General features: G+C 33.6%; 2 protein-coding genes across 2 annotated transcripts; one reads left to right on the forward strand and one right to left on the reverse strand.

Annotated features, from left to right (window-relative positions):
* The first annotated feature begins 2,781 nt into the window (after positions 1 to 2,781).
* Positions 2,782 to 6,904, forward strand: LOC103500505 (acetyl-CoA acetyltransferase, cytosolic 1). The gene is made up of 14 exons (XM_008463819.3): positions 2,782 to 3,044; positions 4,074 to 4,136; positions 4,298 to 4,396; positions 4,478 to 4,651; positions 4,755 to 4,860; positions 4,945 to 5,083; positions 5,162 to 5,239; positions 5,319 to 5,384; positions 5,456 to 5,541; positions 5,677 to 5,776; positions 5,898 to 6,008; positions 6,101 to 6,142; positions 6,363 to 6,449; positions 6,574 to 6,904. Exons 2-14 carry the CDS (start codon positions 4,094 to 4,096, stop codon positions 6,661 to 6,663), a joined length of 1,221 nt encoding a protein of 406 aa, XP_008462041.1. The 5' UTR covers positions 2,782 to 3,044; positions 4,074 to 4,093; the 3' UTR covers positions 6,664 to 6,904.
* Positions 6,905 to 8,500: 1,596 nt separating this feature from the next.
* Positions 8,501 to 15,329, reverse strand: LOC103500557 (transmembrane emp24 domain-containing protein p24beta2). The gene is made up of 5 exons (XM_051085553.1): positions 14,977 to 15,329; positions 14,642 to 14,859; positions 9,726 to 9,912; positions 9,538 to 9,645; positions 8,501 to 8,775 (listed from the first exon to the last, which is right to left on the reverse strand). Exons 2-5 carry the CDS (start codon positions 14,855 to 14,857, stop codon positions 8,642 to 8,644), a joined length of 645 nt encoding a protein of 214 aa, XP_050941510.1. The 5' UTR covers positions 14,858 to 14,859; positions 14,977 to 15,329; the 3' UTR covers positions 8,501 to 8,641.
* Between the last annotated feature and the right edge of the window lie 1,433 nt (positions 15,330 to 16,762).

Genomic DNA, 16,762 nt, shown 5'->3' on the forward strand with positions numbered 1-16,762 from the left:
TCTACGTAAGACAAAGTGGTAACATCACTTAAGGGTGAACATGATAGATCAAAATTAAAAATCGACCCGACCGACAAAAATGGATAGAACTGAAGGAATAATGAGCGTTAATTCAGTCACCATTGGTTTGGAAAAAATCCTAACTAACAATATTTTAAAAAGATTTCAAAGACTAACTTAAACCAACCGATCGACTGACCAATGATTGAATTGTACTCCTTCATGGTCAGAGTCAATTTGAACATTTACTAAAATCGACCATAATCAGTTCGATATTGGTTTGATTGAAATATCTACACCAATCGACCGATGCTCACCCCAATAACCACCTGATAATTTTGATTGGTTATACAACTTTTCTAAGAATTAAATAATACATCACTAAAACAATTAAAGTATGTACTCATGGTGTGTATTTTAATAGAGAACGTGAAACGTTTAGAGCATATTTCTTTTATTTAATCTATTTCTTGTATAAACTAAGAAATATACATTAATGTAACGCACCAATTTTATAATTGTCTATGACAAAACCTTTCCATCCACGCCATTTTATTAAAATGATTTTATGTATTATAATATATAGTTTTGGTTACACCTTAGGTATTTTCAAAATTGAAGAACTCCATGATTTATATTCCATTGACTTTATCAATTTGGTAAAGAATAAGATTATGGGGACGTGAGATCTTGGGTATTGACCAATTGCTTTGTTCTTAATTATATTAGTGTCCTAGTGGTGAACATTGTTATTGTTTTTTGAGTATGGTTATAGAATGATAATTTAATTATAAATACCGAAGTGAACATATACTTCAACTGACATATGAAGGTATTAGTATCACAAAATTAGTGGTCCAAAAATCTCAAATCCTCGTTGTATTATTATCATTGAATTATAAATGTATTTATTTATTAAAAATGTGAAAGTTAAAACATATACCAACATAGATTGATTTGTTAGGGTTCGTGTTTGCCTGTTTGGTTAATCTCAAACATACATTTTAAATTATACTTGTACTATTCTAAATTGGGAGTAAATTCCAACTTTACAAACTTTAATGAAAGTTATAAGTTGTCATGTATAACTCGTACATGCCTTTGGTATTCCACCAACCTTCTCCTCTGGTCAACACGTCACTAGAGTTGATTTGCAAGAATCGCATCGTTAGGTAATGTCAAGTTGAGTACACTTCCACATCTAAGTTTACAGAAAATATTTAGCTCACCTAAGCACAAACAAGAATCGTTTACCCATTAAAGTTGTTGATCCATCTTCTAACTCTAGTTTGAGATGTGTGTAATATTAGAAATATTAGAATATGTGTGGCTCTTAGGGTTTTAGAGTGTGGTAAGCTCGACTCTGTCATTTTTCTTTTACTTAAACCCTACGATCACAAAATTAGTAAATTACCTATAACTCAAAAGTTTGACTTTTCTTCTACGTAGTTTCAAAATCTTCTTGTACTTGAACTTATCTGTAGACCTCAAACCCTAACCTTAAACAACTCTCAACATTATTAACTCTCAACATTATTAATATTTCATTTGAAATATGTTCAAGCTAAACACGTCATTCATATTTAAACCCATTAGTATATTAAAAAGATATTTGTTTGCTTTGAATTGGTTCAATTTATTAATGCCAAGTTGTATCTTACCAACTTGGCAAAAATAAATCATCTTGAGAGTCACTTGTGGTTTTCTTTTCTTTTCTTTTTCTTTTTTTTTTTTTTACTTGTGATTTAATTAGTAATAAATTTTACATAATTTTAGGACGTGTTTTAAAAAATAAATCTAAATTAAGTTACCATGTTTTAAAAAATAAATCTAAATTAAGTTACTCTTAGGTGGGATATATTCGTAATTTCGCATGATTAAGATAATAATAGACTTACATCTATATCAATTAAACCAACTATCCATATTAAATAATCATATCATTTAGTTCATCTTTTATAATTAATTATTAATTATAAATTTGGTTTATCTAGTTTGAAAAATATTAGAATTTATTTTTTTTTATCATATTTTTAATTTATCTATAGAAGTTTATAAATATTCTCTATAATTTGATAAATTATAACATCAAATAGATACATGCTCAAATCATATAATTTATTATAAGAACGAAATTCTAACTTTTTTTTTTTTAATTCATAAAACACCTTAATTACAATTTAACCTAAGCTTTTATCATGCCAATGATGCATCTCTTTGATGGTTCACTTTGTCCATATTTATTAAGTAGCATTTGAAAAAAAAAGCATAAATTATATGTTATTTCTTATATTAGTAATATATTGTTTTCTTTCTAAAATTATAGAATGAAATATTCAAACCGCTAATTTCTTGAACTATTATTTTATGTACCATGTAAGAAAGAAGTTAGGAGCAAAAAGAGTTGGTTGAGAATTCAACCTTTTCTTTTTTTAATAAACAAAACAATTCAATGTATATATCATAACAAATTCACTAAATTGTGAAAAAATTATAATAAAAACAAAAATTATTTTAAATAACATATTGTTGATAATATTTCTAAATATAGTAAAATATTACAGTCCATTGATAATGCTTATCATGCTACATTTGTAAATATTTTGTTTATACTTAAAAACAAATAAAAAAAATTAATAAAATATTTATAAAAAATAATTAATTTTGTTAGTTTTATTTTACGGACGGTAAATAGTTTGTCAATTTTTTTTTTATTCCTTTTAGAAAATCCCACGAAAAGGTTATATTTGAAAATTTGTGAGATAAAAAGGAAGGTAAATAAAGAAGAGTGGTAGGGAGAAAGAGGAGAATACGGCATAGATCTTCTTCCTCGTGCAGCGCTTGCTTGGCAGTTATCAAGTTCTCTCTCTCTCTCTCTCTCTCTCTTCTGACCGACTATATAAACAACACCAATTCCAACAACAATTTTGATTCAACATTTTTCATTACCATTTTCAATTTTTTCTCTTTAACTCTCTCTTCCAATTCATCCATCCAGATCGATCACAGCACCCCTTTTTCTCCACCTTGTAGACAGTGAAGAGGTTAGTGTAACAAAGCTTAGCTTCACTTCTCTTTATACTTTTGAAATCTGTTTACTGTCTTAGAAGATTCTTGTTCAAAATTTCGATGTTTTAATTGTTTTTAGATCTGTAATGGTTGACTGGGACGAGTTGGATGTTGTGAGGGGTTTTTTTTTTTTTTTTTTTTTAAAAATAGATCTTGCTTCATTTCTTGTTTCTGTGTTTTTTGGATGATTTGGAGGTTGAGTGATTATGATTGTTCGGATTTTATGGATGCGTATGTGATTGCGATTGGCGACTGGAGTAATCTTTTGGAATGGTGGACATGGCGTTGGTTGGTGGTTGAGTTTGATGTGTGTATTTATCAGCATTGAAGGAGAGCGCCTTTTTTTTTTTAAGAGATTTTGGGTTTTTGGAATTGCTGCATGTTTACGAGTGATTTTGAAATTGTTAAAATCATCTTTTTCATCTACAAAATCACTCTGTAATCACTCAAAATTAGTTTATTTTTTAATTTTTCACTTTTAAATGCAATTCTTTGTATCATTCTAAATCAGCATATTTTGGACTGATTTTAAAATTTTCAAAAACAATTTTAACCATCTCAGCATGATCGAGAGTGATTCTGAAATGCTTTAATGAATTGATTAAGCATTAAAGCTTTAATATTCTTTTGCTTTCCTTAGCCAACGAAGGAACTGAGAAGCTTGTTATGTTGGTTGATTTTGTTAAACTGTGCTGATGCTCAAATCAGGAAGTTTAATTTAACTGTCAACCTAAAATAATTACATTGTAATTGACTTCCAACTTTAGCAAAATATTTTTTTTTCTGGAATTTATAATTATTTGTCCATGTATTCTTTTAAATTGGAGAAAAGTCTAGTAATCTTTTAGATGTTTTTCCTACTGGTCTGTTTTTAAATCGTACTGATTGATAAGAATTAATGATAATATTCGGTTTGCATTTTATCCGGCTGCTTCCACAGTATTGTTTTCGGTGATCCCATGGATTTGTTTTATTTATCAGCGATTCATTTATAAATTTTACAGATTTTCATTTTTGGCATACCATGGCTCCAGCAGCAGCAGCAGCAGAATCGATAAATCCAAGAGGTATTTCACTTGCTTTCCTATAAAAATGGTTAATCAGAGCCTGATATTATAAGTTATGTTGTCGGTGAAACTGACGCTGAAGAACCACAGTTATTGCATTTCTATGATGGGTTTGTTTTTTCCTCTCTATTTTTCTTGATATTCAATATTTGGTTGTATAGATGTTTGCATTGTTGGTGTTGCACGGACACCAATGGGTGGATTTCTTGGTACTTTATCATCTTTATCAGCCACCAAGTTGGGATCTATAGCTATTGAAGGTAATTTTGGAACCCATTTTTCTCCTCTAATGTATATGGAGCTGACCAATAACGAAGTATTTTCCTGTTTTTGACTTGTAGCTGCACTTAAAAGGGCAAAAGTTGATCCTGCACTTGTACAAGAAGTCATCTTTGGCAATGTTCTGAGCGCAAATTTGGGCCAGGCTCCTGCCAGACAAGCTGCATTAGGTGCAGGAATACCTAATTCAGTGATCTGTACTACTGTCAACAAAGTTTGTGCATCAGGGATGAAAGGTTCACATTCTCGTCCTTGTTCTAAGATCTTTTTGACCCTACAGCCTACTGATGTTAAATGATATTGTAGTGTTCTTACAACGTTTGCTATCTTAATTTTCAGCGACAATGCTAGCAGCACAGAGTATCCAGTTAGGCCTTAACGATGTTGTAGTTTCTGGTGGGATGGAAAGCATGTCCAATGTACCAAAGTACCTGGCAGAAGCAAGGTTGCTTTTCTATTCTAAATTTCAACGCATTCGCATTGACCTGAGCTCTAAGCATAATATAGCTTATTTCATGCTCATTTGCAGGAAGGGGTCTCGTCTAGGACATGATTCTCTTGTTGATGGAATGCTGAAAGATGGTTTATGGGACGTGTATTCAAACTCTGGCATGGGAACTTGTGCAGAGTTATGTGCAGAGAAATATCAAATTACAAGGGAGGCCCAGGTATTGATTATAGTGGATTTTGAGTTTGATTCTCTTTTTATTATTATGTAAACATTTTTACATCTGGATTTCATGCAGGATGACTACGCTGTTCAGAGCTTTGAGCGTGGTATTGCTGCCAAGGATAGCAATGCCTTTGAATGGGAAATTGTTCCGGTTAGATGTCCCTCCATATCATTGCATGGTTTTTTCTCTAGTTCAAAATTACGAGTCTTACATCTTTCTAAACTTGCAGGTTGAAGTTTCCGGAGGAAGGGGAAAACCATCGACTATAGTCAATTCGGACGAGGGTCTTGGAAAGGTACTTCTCTATAATTCTTTTATGTAGTTTCTTCTTTCTCATTCTCTTCTAAAGGTTATACGTAATGCCAGTTTGACCCTGCCAAGTTGAGGAAGCTACGACCGAGTTTTAAGGATAATGGAGGTACCGTAACGGCAGGCAATGCTTCCAGCATAAGGTAAAGGAAAATTTTTCTTGGTCATGTGTTGGGAAGTTAGAAATATAACAAACTTTATTACTTCCCTTTGTATGGATAAGTGTGCCAGAGGATCAATCGCACTTATATTAAAAGTTGAAATTTTCAAAATTACAGCGATGGTGCTGCCGCCATAGTTCTAGTGAGCGGGAAGAAGGCACTGGAACTTGGGCTAGAAGTGATTGGAAAAATTAAAGGATATGCTGATGCTGCTCATGTAATTCCTGATCCTTTTATTAGTTGTAGTAATTACTTTCTGAGTGCAGCTGAAGCATCAGTCTCCATATCTTTGATCTTCAAAGCACTTTGTACTAATAATATGGGGAATTGATTTGTAGGAGCCAGAATTTTTCACAACTGCACCGGCCCTTGCAGTTCCAAAGGCCATTTCCCATGCTGGCCTAGAAGCTTCACAAATTGACTTCTACGAAATAAATGAAGCATTCGCTGTAAGATTTTTAATGACAAGCGTGAAATAATCAGTTTCCATGACTCCGATCATTGAATTCTTATCTATTCTATTTGATCATAATCTCTGTAGGTTGTGGCTCTTGCCAATCAGAAATTACTTGGAATCTCTCCTGTGAGTATTATCTTCCACTCTTCTTGTTGGTGAAGTTGTGTCTTTTGATATTTTGCCAATATTTCTACGCCCTTCTATGGCCTCGCATGAATTGAATAATTGGACTACGGCTTGCTTTTAGATTGTCGTTCTAAATGTGCTACCTCATCTCTCTATCCAGTTTCTTTCTTCCTTGTCATGTTATCACTGTTCTAAGTTCATCTCATTTCTTCATGTACAGGATAAAGTGAACGTGCACGGTGGAGCCGTGTCTCTGGGGCATCCTCTAGGTTGCAGCGGGGCTCGTATCTTGGTCACACTTTTGGGGGTAATTCATTTAAAAAATCTCCAATATTGCCCAACATTTCTCTATTAGCTATCCTCTTTCCTTGTCTATGAAAGTAGATATCACTCGCAACCCATTTAACAACAAACATTTGATCTTATTTTAGGTACTAAAGCAAAAGGGTGGGAAATATGGAGTTGGAGGTGTTTGCAATGGTGGAGGTGGTGCATCTGCTCTTGTGTTGGAGCTTGTGTGAAGCCTGTTCAAGTCACAAAGCGTCGATAAGATAAGGTGTTGGATCATATGGGTTGGTAGTAACTTGTTATCCTTCCTATTTACCCTTTCAAATGATGATAGCTTTAGCCTTTAGGGATCTGGAAAAGTAGAGCCTTTTGTGACAAAAGCTTAAAGTGAAGCTGAGGCAATCAAAATGTGTTTGTTGTTTTCTTCTGTTATCAGAATAATATTGAATTTTTATCCATAAAGTTTCTCTTTCATTTGGTTTCCTAATTTAATAAGGTTGAAAAATATATTGTTTTTTTAGGTACCAATTCTGCACACTTTTTTCCTCCCCTCATATTTGATGTTAATGATTCAGTTTTGAATGTCATCTTTATTTTTCCAACATATCGACTCTTTATTGCTTTTTGGTGGTCATAAACTTTCTGTTTTTTAACTTATTAAATTAAAATCAAGTGTAATAATTTATTTTAGTTGTATTATTTTATGGAATGTAAATAGTTTGTCAATTTTTTTTTTTGAACTTATTTTTTTCGATTACTCTAGTTTTGAAAAGTCGATTATGTCATTTGCCTAAAGGAATACTTTCTTTTATTTTATAAACTACTATAGAAGTTACAATACCTTTAAAGTAGGATTTACAGTACAAAATGGTGTAAGTCCGGATCACCGCACTATTTCAAATCTCAATTTCCAAGCAACATTTGATCATTTCTATCATATGTTAGTTTTAAATTGTTTTCAACTTTGTCCGATTTTTAGGTGACTATTGAACTTCCAACTTACCTTAGGTAAAGTGAACTATTACCATACACCAACTGTTTTCAATTATTATTACACATTATTCTACAGAAAAACCATTTTGTAACAGTTACGTACTTCAAATATGCAACTATAATTCAAAGTACATTATAGTAATCAATTGAACTCTCGAATCACACTATCACATGGCATGTCATAAAGTACGTACAAGAATGGTAATAGGGTACCTTGCCCAAAGAGAGGAGAAAAAACATGTGAAACGAAATAATCTCTATTATATTAAAAGGGACATCATGTCCCTTTTACCCTTACAATTTCTTTTTATGAATTTTTATATTACCTTTTGTTGAGTGGTTGTGCTATTGTAAGCACCGACCATTTAAGAGATAGTAGAGATAACTTTTTTAGTGCAATTGATGTTAACATATATTACTTTTCGAAATAAAATACAATATATGCTATTTGGATGAGTTAATCGAGATGAAAGTGATTACACGCATTGAATTGGTAGGGTACGTTGATTCTTCCAATGTATATATAAGATGCACCTCTAAAAGAAAAACAAAACAAATACTGCATTCACCTGCTTTAAGGATAATTTAATGAAATTCAAAATTTAAAGAAAATTTAAATAAATGAAAGTGATAATCAATACGGTAAAATAACGCGTTCCATAAATGCATTATGTAAAATAATCATTAAAACTACAAGATTGGCACATGTTTCATAACTAGGGTATATAAAAATATAGAAAGTAGTTTTAAGATTTTATATAAGAAAAACGATCCTCATTCTCTTCCCACTCACTACTCAACCTACATTACATTTCTTTCATCTCACAAGGGAAAAAAATCATTCTCAATTGTCAAACTTGATCATAGCGTAGTTGATTAAGATAAATACACGATAATAGGAGAAAATATGTATTTCTAAAAAATAAAAAATATACTACTCTCGACCTCGAACATGATTTGTTCAATGATTGTACACCTGATCTTTAAATTCTAAAAAAGGAATGCTACTCAATTATATAAGTCAACTGATGCAGAAACTCAAGAACATTGGAAAGTAATTGCTTATTGAACCAAACGAGAGAAAAAGAGAAGAAAAATTTATATTAGAACCAACTAGTATGTTAAGATCATGCGAGGGAAAAAGATACAAAATGATAAAGCCATAAATAGGAGAGAGGGAAAAGAAAAGAAAAAGAAGGGAAAGGTGAATTTGTTTGATTAAACTCTGGATGTTCCAAGCTTCCTTTCAAACAAGCGCTGCAGCAAATAGACTTGGAGGACACTGGCCCCTACCAGTGCTGCTGACTCAAACATTGCCTTGTGGATTGCCCTTTTGCTCATTCCATCATTCACTGCAATCAAAAACCATACCACATAAACACATTATGGGTTTTCGTCATTTCAATCCAACAAGAATAGAGATCGAACAGAAAATTTAACCGAGTTCTATTTCAACACAACCCAAACCACCTAGGTTTTGTTAGGTTGTATAAATCTTCGCAATGTAATTTGAGGTTAAGAATAGATCCAAAGTCTTTTGAAGTCGTTCCATTGCTCAACCTTAGTTGTTGGTCTAAAACAAGACCTAAGGCCTCACTTGGTAAAGATTTTGGTTTTAGTTTTCTCTTTTAAAATTTGTATCTGTTTCCTCCCAAATTTTCCATTATGATTTCCACCTTTGTTGAAAAAGTAAAAACACATTTTTGAAAACTGGTTTTTTAAAACCTTGGATGAAAAAACAAGGAAATTTAAGGGCAGAAGTAGTGTTTAAAATTTAATTTTCAAAAAATAGAAACAAAAGTTAAATGGTTATCAAATAGGGTCTCATAAATCATTCTCTTATACATGTTAGTCTATTTTCCGGAAAATGCCATTATTCCCCTAAATCTAACATGGCCTCAGCAACAATTACGAAGAAGAAAGCTACCATCACGATCATTGGTGCTTGAGTAATGCCAAAAACATCTATTGAAGAGCTCACTTAATTAATGGGTTTAGATTTGTAAGTTACTTGATGCCAATTTTATCAAGGACTAACTTCAGCAAAAGAAATTAAATTCCTAAGCTGATTTCATGGAAATTATTCAAGCTTGAGACATGTTCGTCAACGTTACCTATTGCCTGACGATCAGTCTGAGCCTCTAACCAATGTTGTTCGAACTGAATATTGTAAAGAGCTTCCTCCAACTTAGATATTTGATCCATCAAAGGGTTGAAATGCTCTGTAGTATGCACCAGTTTTGAGATTGATTTTAACTTGTGAAAGGTCAGGAAATAATAAAACCGGGCAATGGCATCTTACCATCTTTTGCATGTTGCTCATGATAAGAAAAGTGGCCAACGTGCACATCAAAATCAATGGTTTCATGGTATGGAGACTTGTTCGTGAAGCAGAATCGATGAAGGCCTTTGTTGTGAGCAATAAATTCATGCTTTTCACTAGTCTTATCACGGAAATCATGAAGATGTTCACCAGTAGGTCCCTTTATCTATATTTCAAACAAAATATTGGATCAACGGAAAATTCTATCAGTGAAAGCAATATAACACAAGAGTCTAATAATAAGAACTCCATAAGAATAGAAAAATCGCCAAATATAGTCTTTAGAGTCTCTATACATAGCTAACTGCTAAATCGTCTCCGTTTTTGGAGTAGTTTGCTTGATATTGTATTTGTGTTTGGTCTCCGTTTTTCTGGCTTGCCAAAGGGGAGCATCTGCTGGGGAGTTCTTTTGGAATCAGATTCTGTTTGTTTTGGAAGTTTTATTTGAGTTCCTCTGGGTTCTGAATAGATTTGACAAGACAGATTTGAGGCAGCCGGCTGCTTCTACTTGGCCCTTCTCTTTCTCCTTTCATCTTGAAGATTTGGGAGCGCAAGTTTTTATTTAAATAGGTTCCTCTTGGAAGTTTTTAAGCTTTGGTTTGCATTTAGTCTTCTTGATAAGCAAATAATTGGCATTGATTAGCTAAACATAGAACAAGTAACTTTTAAGTTAAATTTTCTACTTTTAATGACAAGCTGGAACGTCAAGAGTCACTTAGATACCCAAGGGTCATAATGAATATAGAAATTCAGATTCACATATTTAATGCATTTTTAGATTCATTCACATCTTTAATATGTACTTATTTAATGGTATGTACTTTCATTTATTAGGGTAGTTGAAATGGCATAAAATTAAATGTTGTATCCTTTCATATAACATTTGAAATTAGTATAAATAGGGTTGTAGTTTCCACATTTTGAACAAAAGCTTGAATTTGAATGAAATTTTCTCAGAGTGTTTCTCACAGGCTTTATGTTTTCCTTTGTATTATTGTGTTAGAATGCATGCTTAGGACTTTCAATCTAGTTTGATCAATTAGATTGTGGAGAGTTCGAAATCTTGAACTTAGGAACAAGTTCTCCTTTCTTCTTGATCTTTGATCAATCTTTCCAAGTCAAATCTGTTTAGCTTTCTTGGGGTTGTTAACTAATTGTTTAATCGGGGTTATTCTTATTACTATTGTGGGGGTTCACCTAAGATAAGGGGAGTTCTCAAACGTGATTGAGGTAATTCCATTTATGACTTCCTAAGATGTTTCATCTTCAAGAAGCTATGTTTTGCCTGTTACTTTTCTGGTTGAATTCGATTTATAGGTTGCCATATTTTATGCTGCCCAACTATAGTTTTGTTTTCATCCTAGTATGGATTCTCCCCTAGTTCTTTTTGCTCAATACTATTGTACTTTGAGCTCATTTATTTTCATTAATAAAGAAGCTTGTTTCCGTTTAAAAAACTGCTAAATCATCTAAAAAATAACCAACTCAACTTCAATACATATGTCCAAAGGCTTCTTTGACCACGTAGTACACAAATGACTATGACAACATATTCTAAGTATGAAATCAGGCCTATGCTCAAGTAAAAAACAAGCCAATCTTGGACACTTCATAGTCTCTCAAAAGATTTTCTAGTTATTTATGTTCATTTCTAGCTGAAATTTCTTTCCCACAACAATGTTATTTTAAAATGTATCAGAAATACTATTTGATGGGTGACGTAGAATCCATATTTACGTAAGTTGTTCATTGTGTCCAATTTAGAGCAGGATGAGAAACAAGATTTGGACCTTTCACAGGTGAACTTGACTCATTAATATGAAGTAGAAGCTTTTGCATCCATTCTCAGTGATATAAAGCTAAATAAAAAGAGGAGCCTTTACAGACCCCCTTCAATATTGTTTACTTAGTAAACACATAAAAGGAGATGAAAATTCCAACTTTAGAAGCAAAAATGTCATCTTGATGCTAGAAGACAGTGAGGGTAGAATTCTTCTTAGAGACAATGAGATTACTGATAACTCGCTAGGGCCTGATGGCATGACCCGGGAGTTTTGTAAAATTTCATGGAACATTTTAAAAAGTGATTTTGAAATGTTCCACGAGTTTTTTAAATATGGAATTATAAACAAAAGGTGCAATGAAACTAACATATGCTCGACCCCCAAAAGAAGAAGCCTATACGGGTAAGTGAGTTCCGACCTATCAGCTTGGTGACATTTCTGTATAAAATTATTTTGAAACTCCTCACCAAAAGACTGAAAAAGGTCCTTTCCATTATCCATGATGCTCAAGTGGCTTTTGTGGAAGGAAAATCCTTGGTGCCATTTAACTGGTTTGGAATCTCTTGAAGAATGGAAGGTGAATGGGAAGAAGGAGGATTTCACTTTGCTATAGCTTAATCTCCCTAGCATTGCATGCTGCTGAACACACCGCATCCGAGAGAGCGAGCGGTGACAAAGCGAATGTGACAACTTGTGCTAAAGCTTGATCTTGAGAAGGCTTATGATAAAATCAACTGGACCTTCCTCGATGGGATCCTCAAGCTCAAAGGTTTTGGGAAAAGGTGGAGGAGGTGGATTCGAGGCTACATCTATCAATTTCTCTATCATTATCAATGGAAGACCACGTGGGAAGATTATGGCACATAGAGGGCTTAGGGAAGGGCACCTCCCTCTCCCCTTTCCTTGTTACCATTGTTGGCAATGCCTTTAGTAATATTGTTCACTATTGAGGAGGTTGCTTCTAAAGCTAGTGAGTTGGGTTGCAAATTTGATCAATTATCTTTTGTTTAATAGGGGTTTCCCCTTGGTGGGAAGGCCGCGACTAAGGAGGCTAAGGTTGCTCTTGAGGAAAAATTTAAAACTAAAATTGGTAAGTGGCGTGGATTGGTCCTGTTCAAAGGCAGTAGACTTACTCTTGCTCAATCAGTTCTTCAAAGTTTACCTTGTTACTTTTTCTCCTTATCAAAGGCTCCGAAAGGTTTTATTTCTCGCGTGTAAAAGCTTATTTGACTTTGTTTGGGGTGGTGGATATGATAAACGGCCTCCCATCTTGTCAGCCAGAAGTGGACCTCTCCTAAGGATTTATGGGAGGGTTGGGAATTGGCTCTCTTAATCAGAAGAATTCTACTCTCTCGATGAAGTGGCTTTGGAGGTTTTGTCATGAAGAAACGCCTTGTAGAGGGAAATGATTAGAGTTATTTACGGGGCAGAGGAGCATGAGTGGAGTTCTATAAAGCCTAAAGACAAAGGCAGCTTCAATTATGGAATGGTATTCTAAAACAAAAAGAGCATTTTTTTTACCTTCGTTGATTTCATGCTGGGTGATGGGAGACGCATAAAGTTTTGGGAGGATAGGTGTTGTGCAGCCCATCCTCTTGCTTTCTTGTACTGTGTCATCTACATTATTTCCTTGAAAAAGAATGTTGTGGTGGCAGATTGTTGGGTTGATTCTAATCAAGCTCCGGGATGAGAAGTGAGGTACTAAAGTTAATCTGCCTTTGGTCAATCTTATTTGGTCCCTCACCTATAAAAGTCTCAGCACCCAGGAAAAGCTCCAAAGGAAGCTTCCGAAAGGAGGCTGAGACTTTAGATCACCTTTATTTATACTGCGAGTTCACGTTCACATCCAAAGAGTAGAATAGGATTTTTGAGAGCTTTGGGTTGGATGGCTGACTCCCATTGCGGGTCGATGAATGGATAATTGAGGGTCTATATGGGGGCAGCTTTTTGTGAAAAAGAAAAAAATTTGTGAGTTGTGCAACCCGTGCTCTCTTGTGGCACCTCTGGAATGAAAGAAATAGTAGGGTGTTCGAAGATAAGTTTAGCTCTTTCAATTCTTTTTGAGCTCTCGTGCACCATACGCTCTTTTGGTGGTGTACAAACTACACAAAGTTGTTTTGTAATTACAACATTCTCATGATTCTTAACAACTAGATGCTTATTGTTCACTTTTTTGTTCAGGTAGGGGATGGGGTTCTCAACCCCTCGCCCTTTGGCTGTTTTTCTACTTGCTGTTTTATATATAAATTCCTCTGTTTCTGATAAAAAAAGATGTATCATTTGAATGTCACTCTCCCTCCTTCCCTATAAAGTAAAACTCAAAACATCTCCAAAAATTAAATTATAAGAATTAGCCACCCGTTATACTAAGATGTGTCTACTCATTTTAGTTTTAGTTATAATCTTCTTATCACTTCAAGAACTAAGACATAGCTCTTATTAGAATGGTCTGTCATTATCCAAATCAAAGCATCTCCACAAAATTAACCATCTTTTCTACTAAGACAAATCTCTGCCCATTCTTATTTTAGCATTGGTCTTTACGAGCACCCCAACCCAAAAACTAAGAAGTAGATGTAGTTAGGAATTCGGAGTACTCTGTCTCTCTGTCTCTCTCCCCACAAAAATAACTTAAAGCTAGCCACCACTAATACTAAAATAAGTCTTCTAGCAACCAAGAACTATGTCATAACTTTTATCAATAGGAGCCTCCAGGAAACAACCTAAAACCACGACCTTACTTAGACAGAATTTTGCTCTACAAATTGTACAACTGTGTCCTTGAGTTCTAAAAAACAACCTTAAAGACTAACCACCTCTTGGACAAAGATCAATCCTTCCCCATTCTAGTTTTACTATTAGTCCTCTTAACGGAGAAACATGGTATTAGCTTTTATCGTAAGGAGGTCTCTGTCACTCAGTCAAACCAAAGCATCTCAAAAGCTAATCATCTCTTATACCAAGTTAAGGCCTTGCCCAAGAAGAACTAAGAATGCACTTAACAAAGAATTAAGAAACACAAAAAAAGACCCATAAACATTGTTTTCCTAGTTTCGAATTCAATTAATGAAAAGGAAAGCAAAACAAAAGGGAAGTGTAGAAGAATGATACCACAAGATCAACGCCATCATCGCCATAGTGCCATGGTGAATCTGCCTTGATTACAACAAAAGAAACATGAACAGTATCTCCCTCGTATTGAACCTGGTGAGAGAAACATTCTTCCCTGTCGATCACAAACCTAATCCCTTCTGATTTTCTCAAATTCAACAGCAAAACCCCAACAAACGCCATCATCACCACAAATCTCATAGCCCATCGCTCCATATCTTCAAAAAATCACAAACCCATATGGAAAATAACAAGAATCATACAAAAAAAAAGTCAAATCTTCAGGATCTGTGATGAAGAAAAGGAAAGAAGAAACAAAAGGGTATGTAAATTACCTCAGAATTTAGAAAATGAGGGGATGAACAAAGAATTGCTTGCCGCCAATAGGGGGAAGAGAGAATCTGAGAGTTAGAATAAGTTAAAGGGTTAATTTAATCCGAAGGGAAGAGATCAGAAAAAGGGTCAAAACAGACGGTGGCGCAGTTGGGAGTTCAAACGAGGAGAAAATTTTAGTGTTTTTAACTCAACATAAAAAAAAAAAAAATGTTAACTTTTTACGTCGCCTCCGATTTGGTATGATGTCGGATTATGCCGTGTCGAAATATTATTGGATCGATGACGAGACTTTGACCAATAAGAAAACAGAAAATGTTAAACACAATGGGTTTGTTTCTTCGATTAAAACTCAAAGTCGTGAACTTTAACTCCAATAGTTACGTTTTGGTACAAATATATTGATTTAATTGTCTAAAACACCCATTTTTATGATAAATGACCCAAATTTTATAAAAACATTAAAAGTAGCTTTCAAGTTTTCATCCTTCAAGTTACAGCATTACCCTCTTTTATTGATTTAGTTTTTCCCTTCTCCCTCCTAACTTCACACTTTTTCTCATCCCTGGAGTCTTCTTCTCCGAGAGGAGCGAGAGTGAGCCAACAAACATGGGTGATGGACTCCAATTGAGATGGACGAGAGCGAGACCGACCGTGTAACTAAGAGACCGAAAGATTGAGTGAGACTGAAGAGTGACATAAATTGAACAAGATTAAGCGATAGCAACACCAACCAAGCGAGACTGAGAAAGATCGAGCAAGACGAGACTACTTTTCTGCCTTTGTGGTTAATTTCACTCAATTTCGATCTCAACCCAGGATTATTTGACACATTTTTTTTTTTAAAGAAAAGGTTATTCATTATTTTTTTTCTAGTTTTTCGATCATCCATCTAATGGATTCGAATATATTATCTAAACTCTCGCTTTTCTTTCCAACTATTCCCATGTGGCCAAAGTCATACACACTAGCAAAGTTCTCACTCTTGGTTTTAAAATTCATATTTAGAATATTGTTATTTTTTTAAAACCACAAAAAATATAATATTCATCTAACAAATATTTGTCATTAGTATTTTATCCATTAAAAACATTACTTGTTTACGAATAAATCTATAATCAATTAAAATGTGAATTAGATCAACAAATTTTAAAATAATTACTTATTTTAATATTTGGTTTGGGTAATTTTTAGACTCTCAGAATATAATGGTAAAACATATATTTTTCTATTAACATTGATAAAACAATAAAAGGATTCTCTAGTTTTACATTTGAGATTTGAGGTAATTATTTTTACACAGTTTATAAACATAACCAAAAGTAATTCGTTCACCATTACATTTCAATTACTGTACAATGCAATCTGACTACAAAATCTCAAGCGGAGAATTAATCCAGCCTTACGCAATAATTCTCATGAAATAATTCAATATGTGAAAACATTACCAGAGTTAATAATAAAATTTTGAAAATATTCACAATGACAAATTTTAAAAATCATTGAAAATAGAAGGATTAAAATTTGAAATTTGAAAATAAATGGACTAATACTATACCAACTAAAGCCCTAAAAATCATAATAGTATTTTAACCTTTTTTTTCTTTTCTTTTTTTTTTTTTTTTTTTTTGTGAAAAATATCAATTTAACACCCGATTTTGAAATTGACACACTCCTAGGGTTGGAGGAAAAAATCATGGGGGGTGGGTTCCATGACTACCCCTGATCAAGGCAGGAAATCCCTAGGGTTGAAGATAAGTAGCAAAGTCAGATAAGATTCCAAGACAA

This window comes from Cucumis melo, chromosome 1, assembly GCF_025177605.1.
Source record: "Cucumis melo cultivar AY chromosome 1, USDA_Cmelo_AY_1.0, whole genome shotgun sequence".
In the NCBI taxonomy this organism is placed as follows: domain Eukaryota; kingdom Viridiplantae; phylum Streptophyta; class Magnoliopsida; order Cucurbitales; family Cucurbitaceae; genus Cucumis; species Cucumis melo.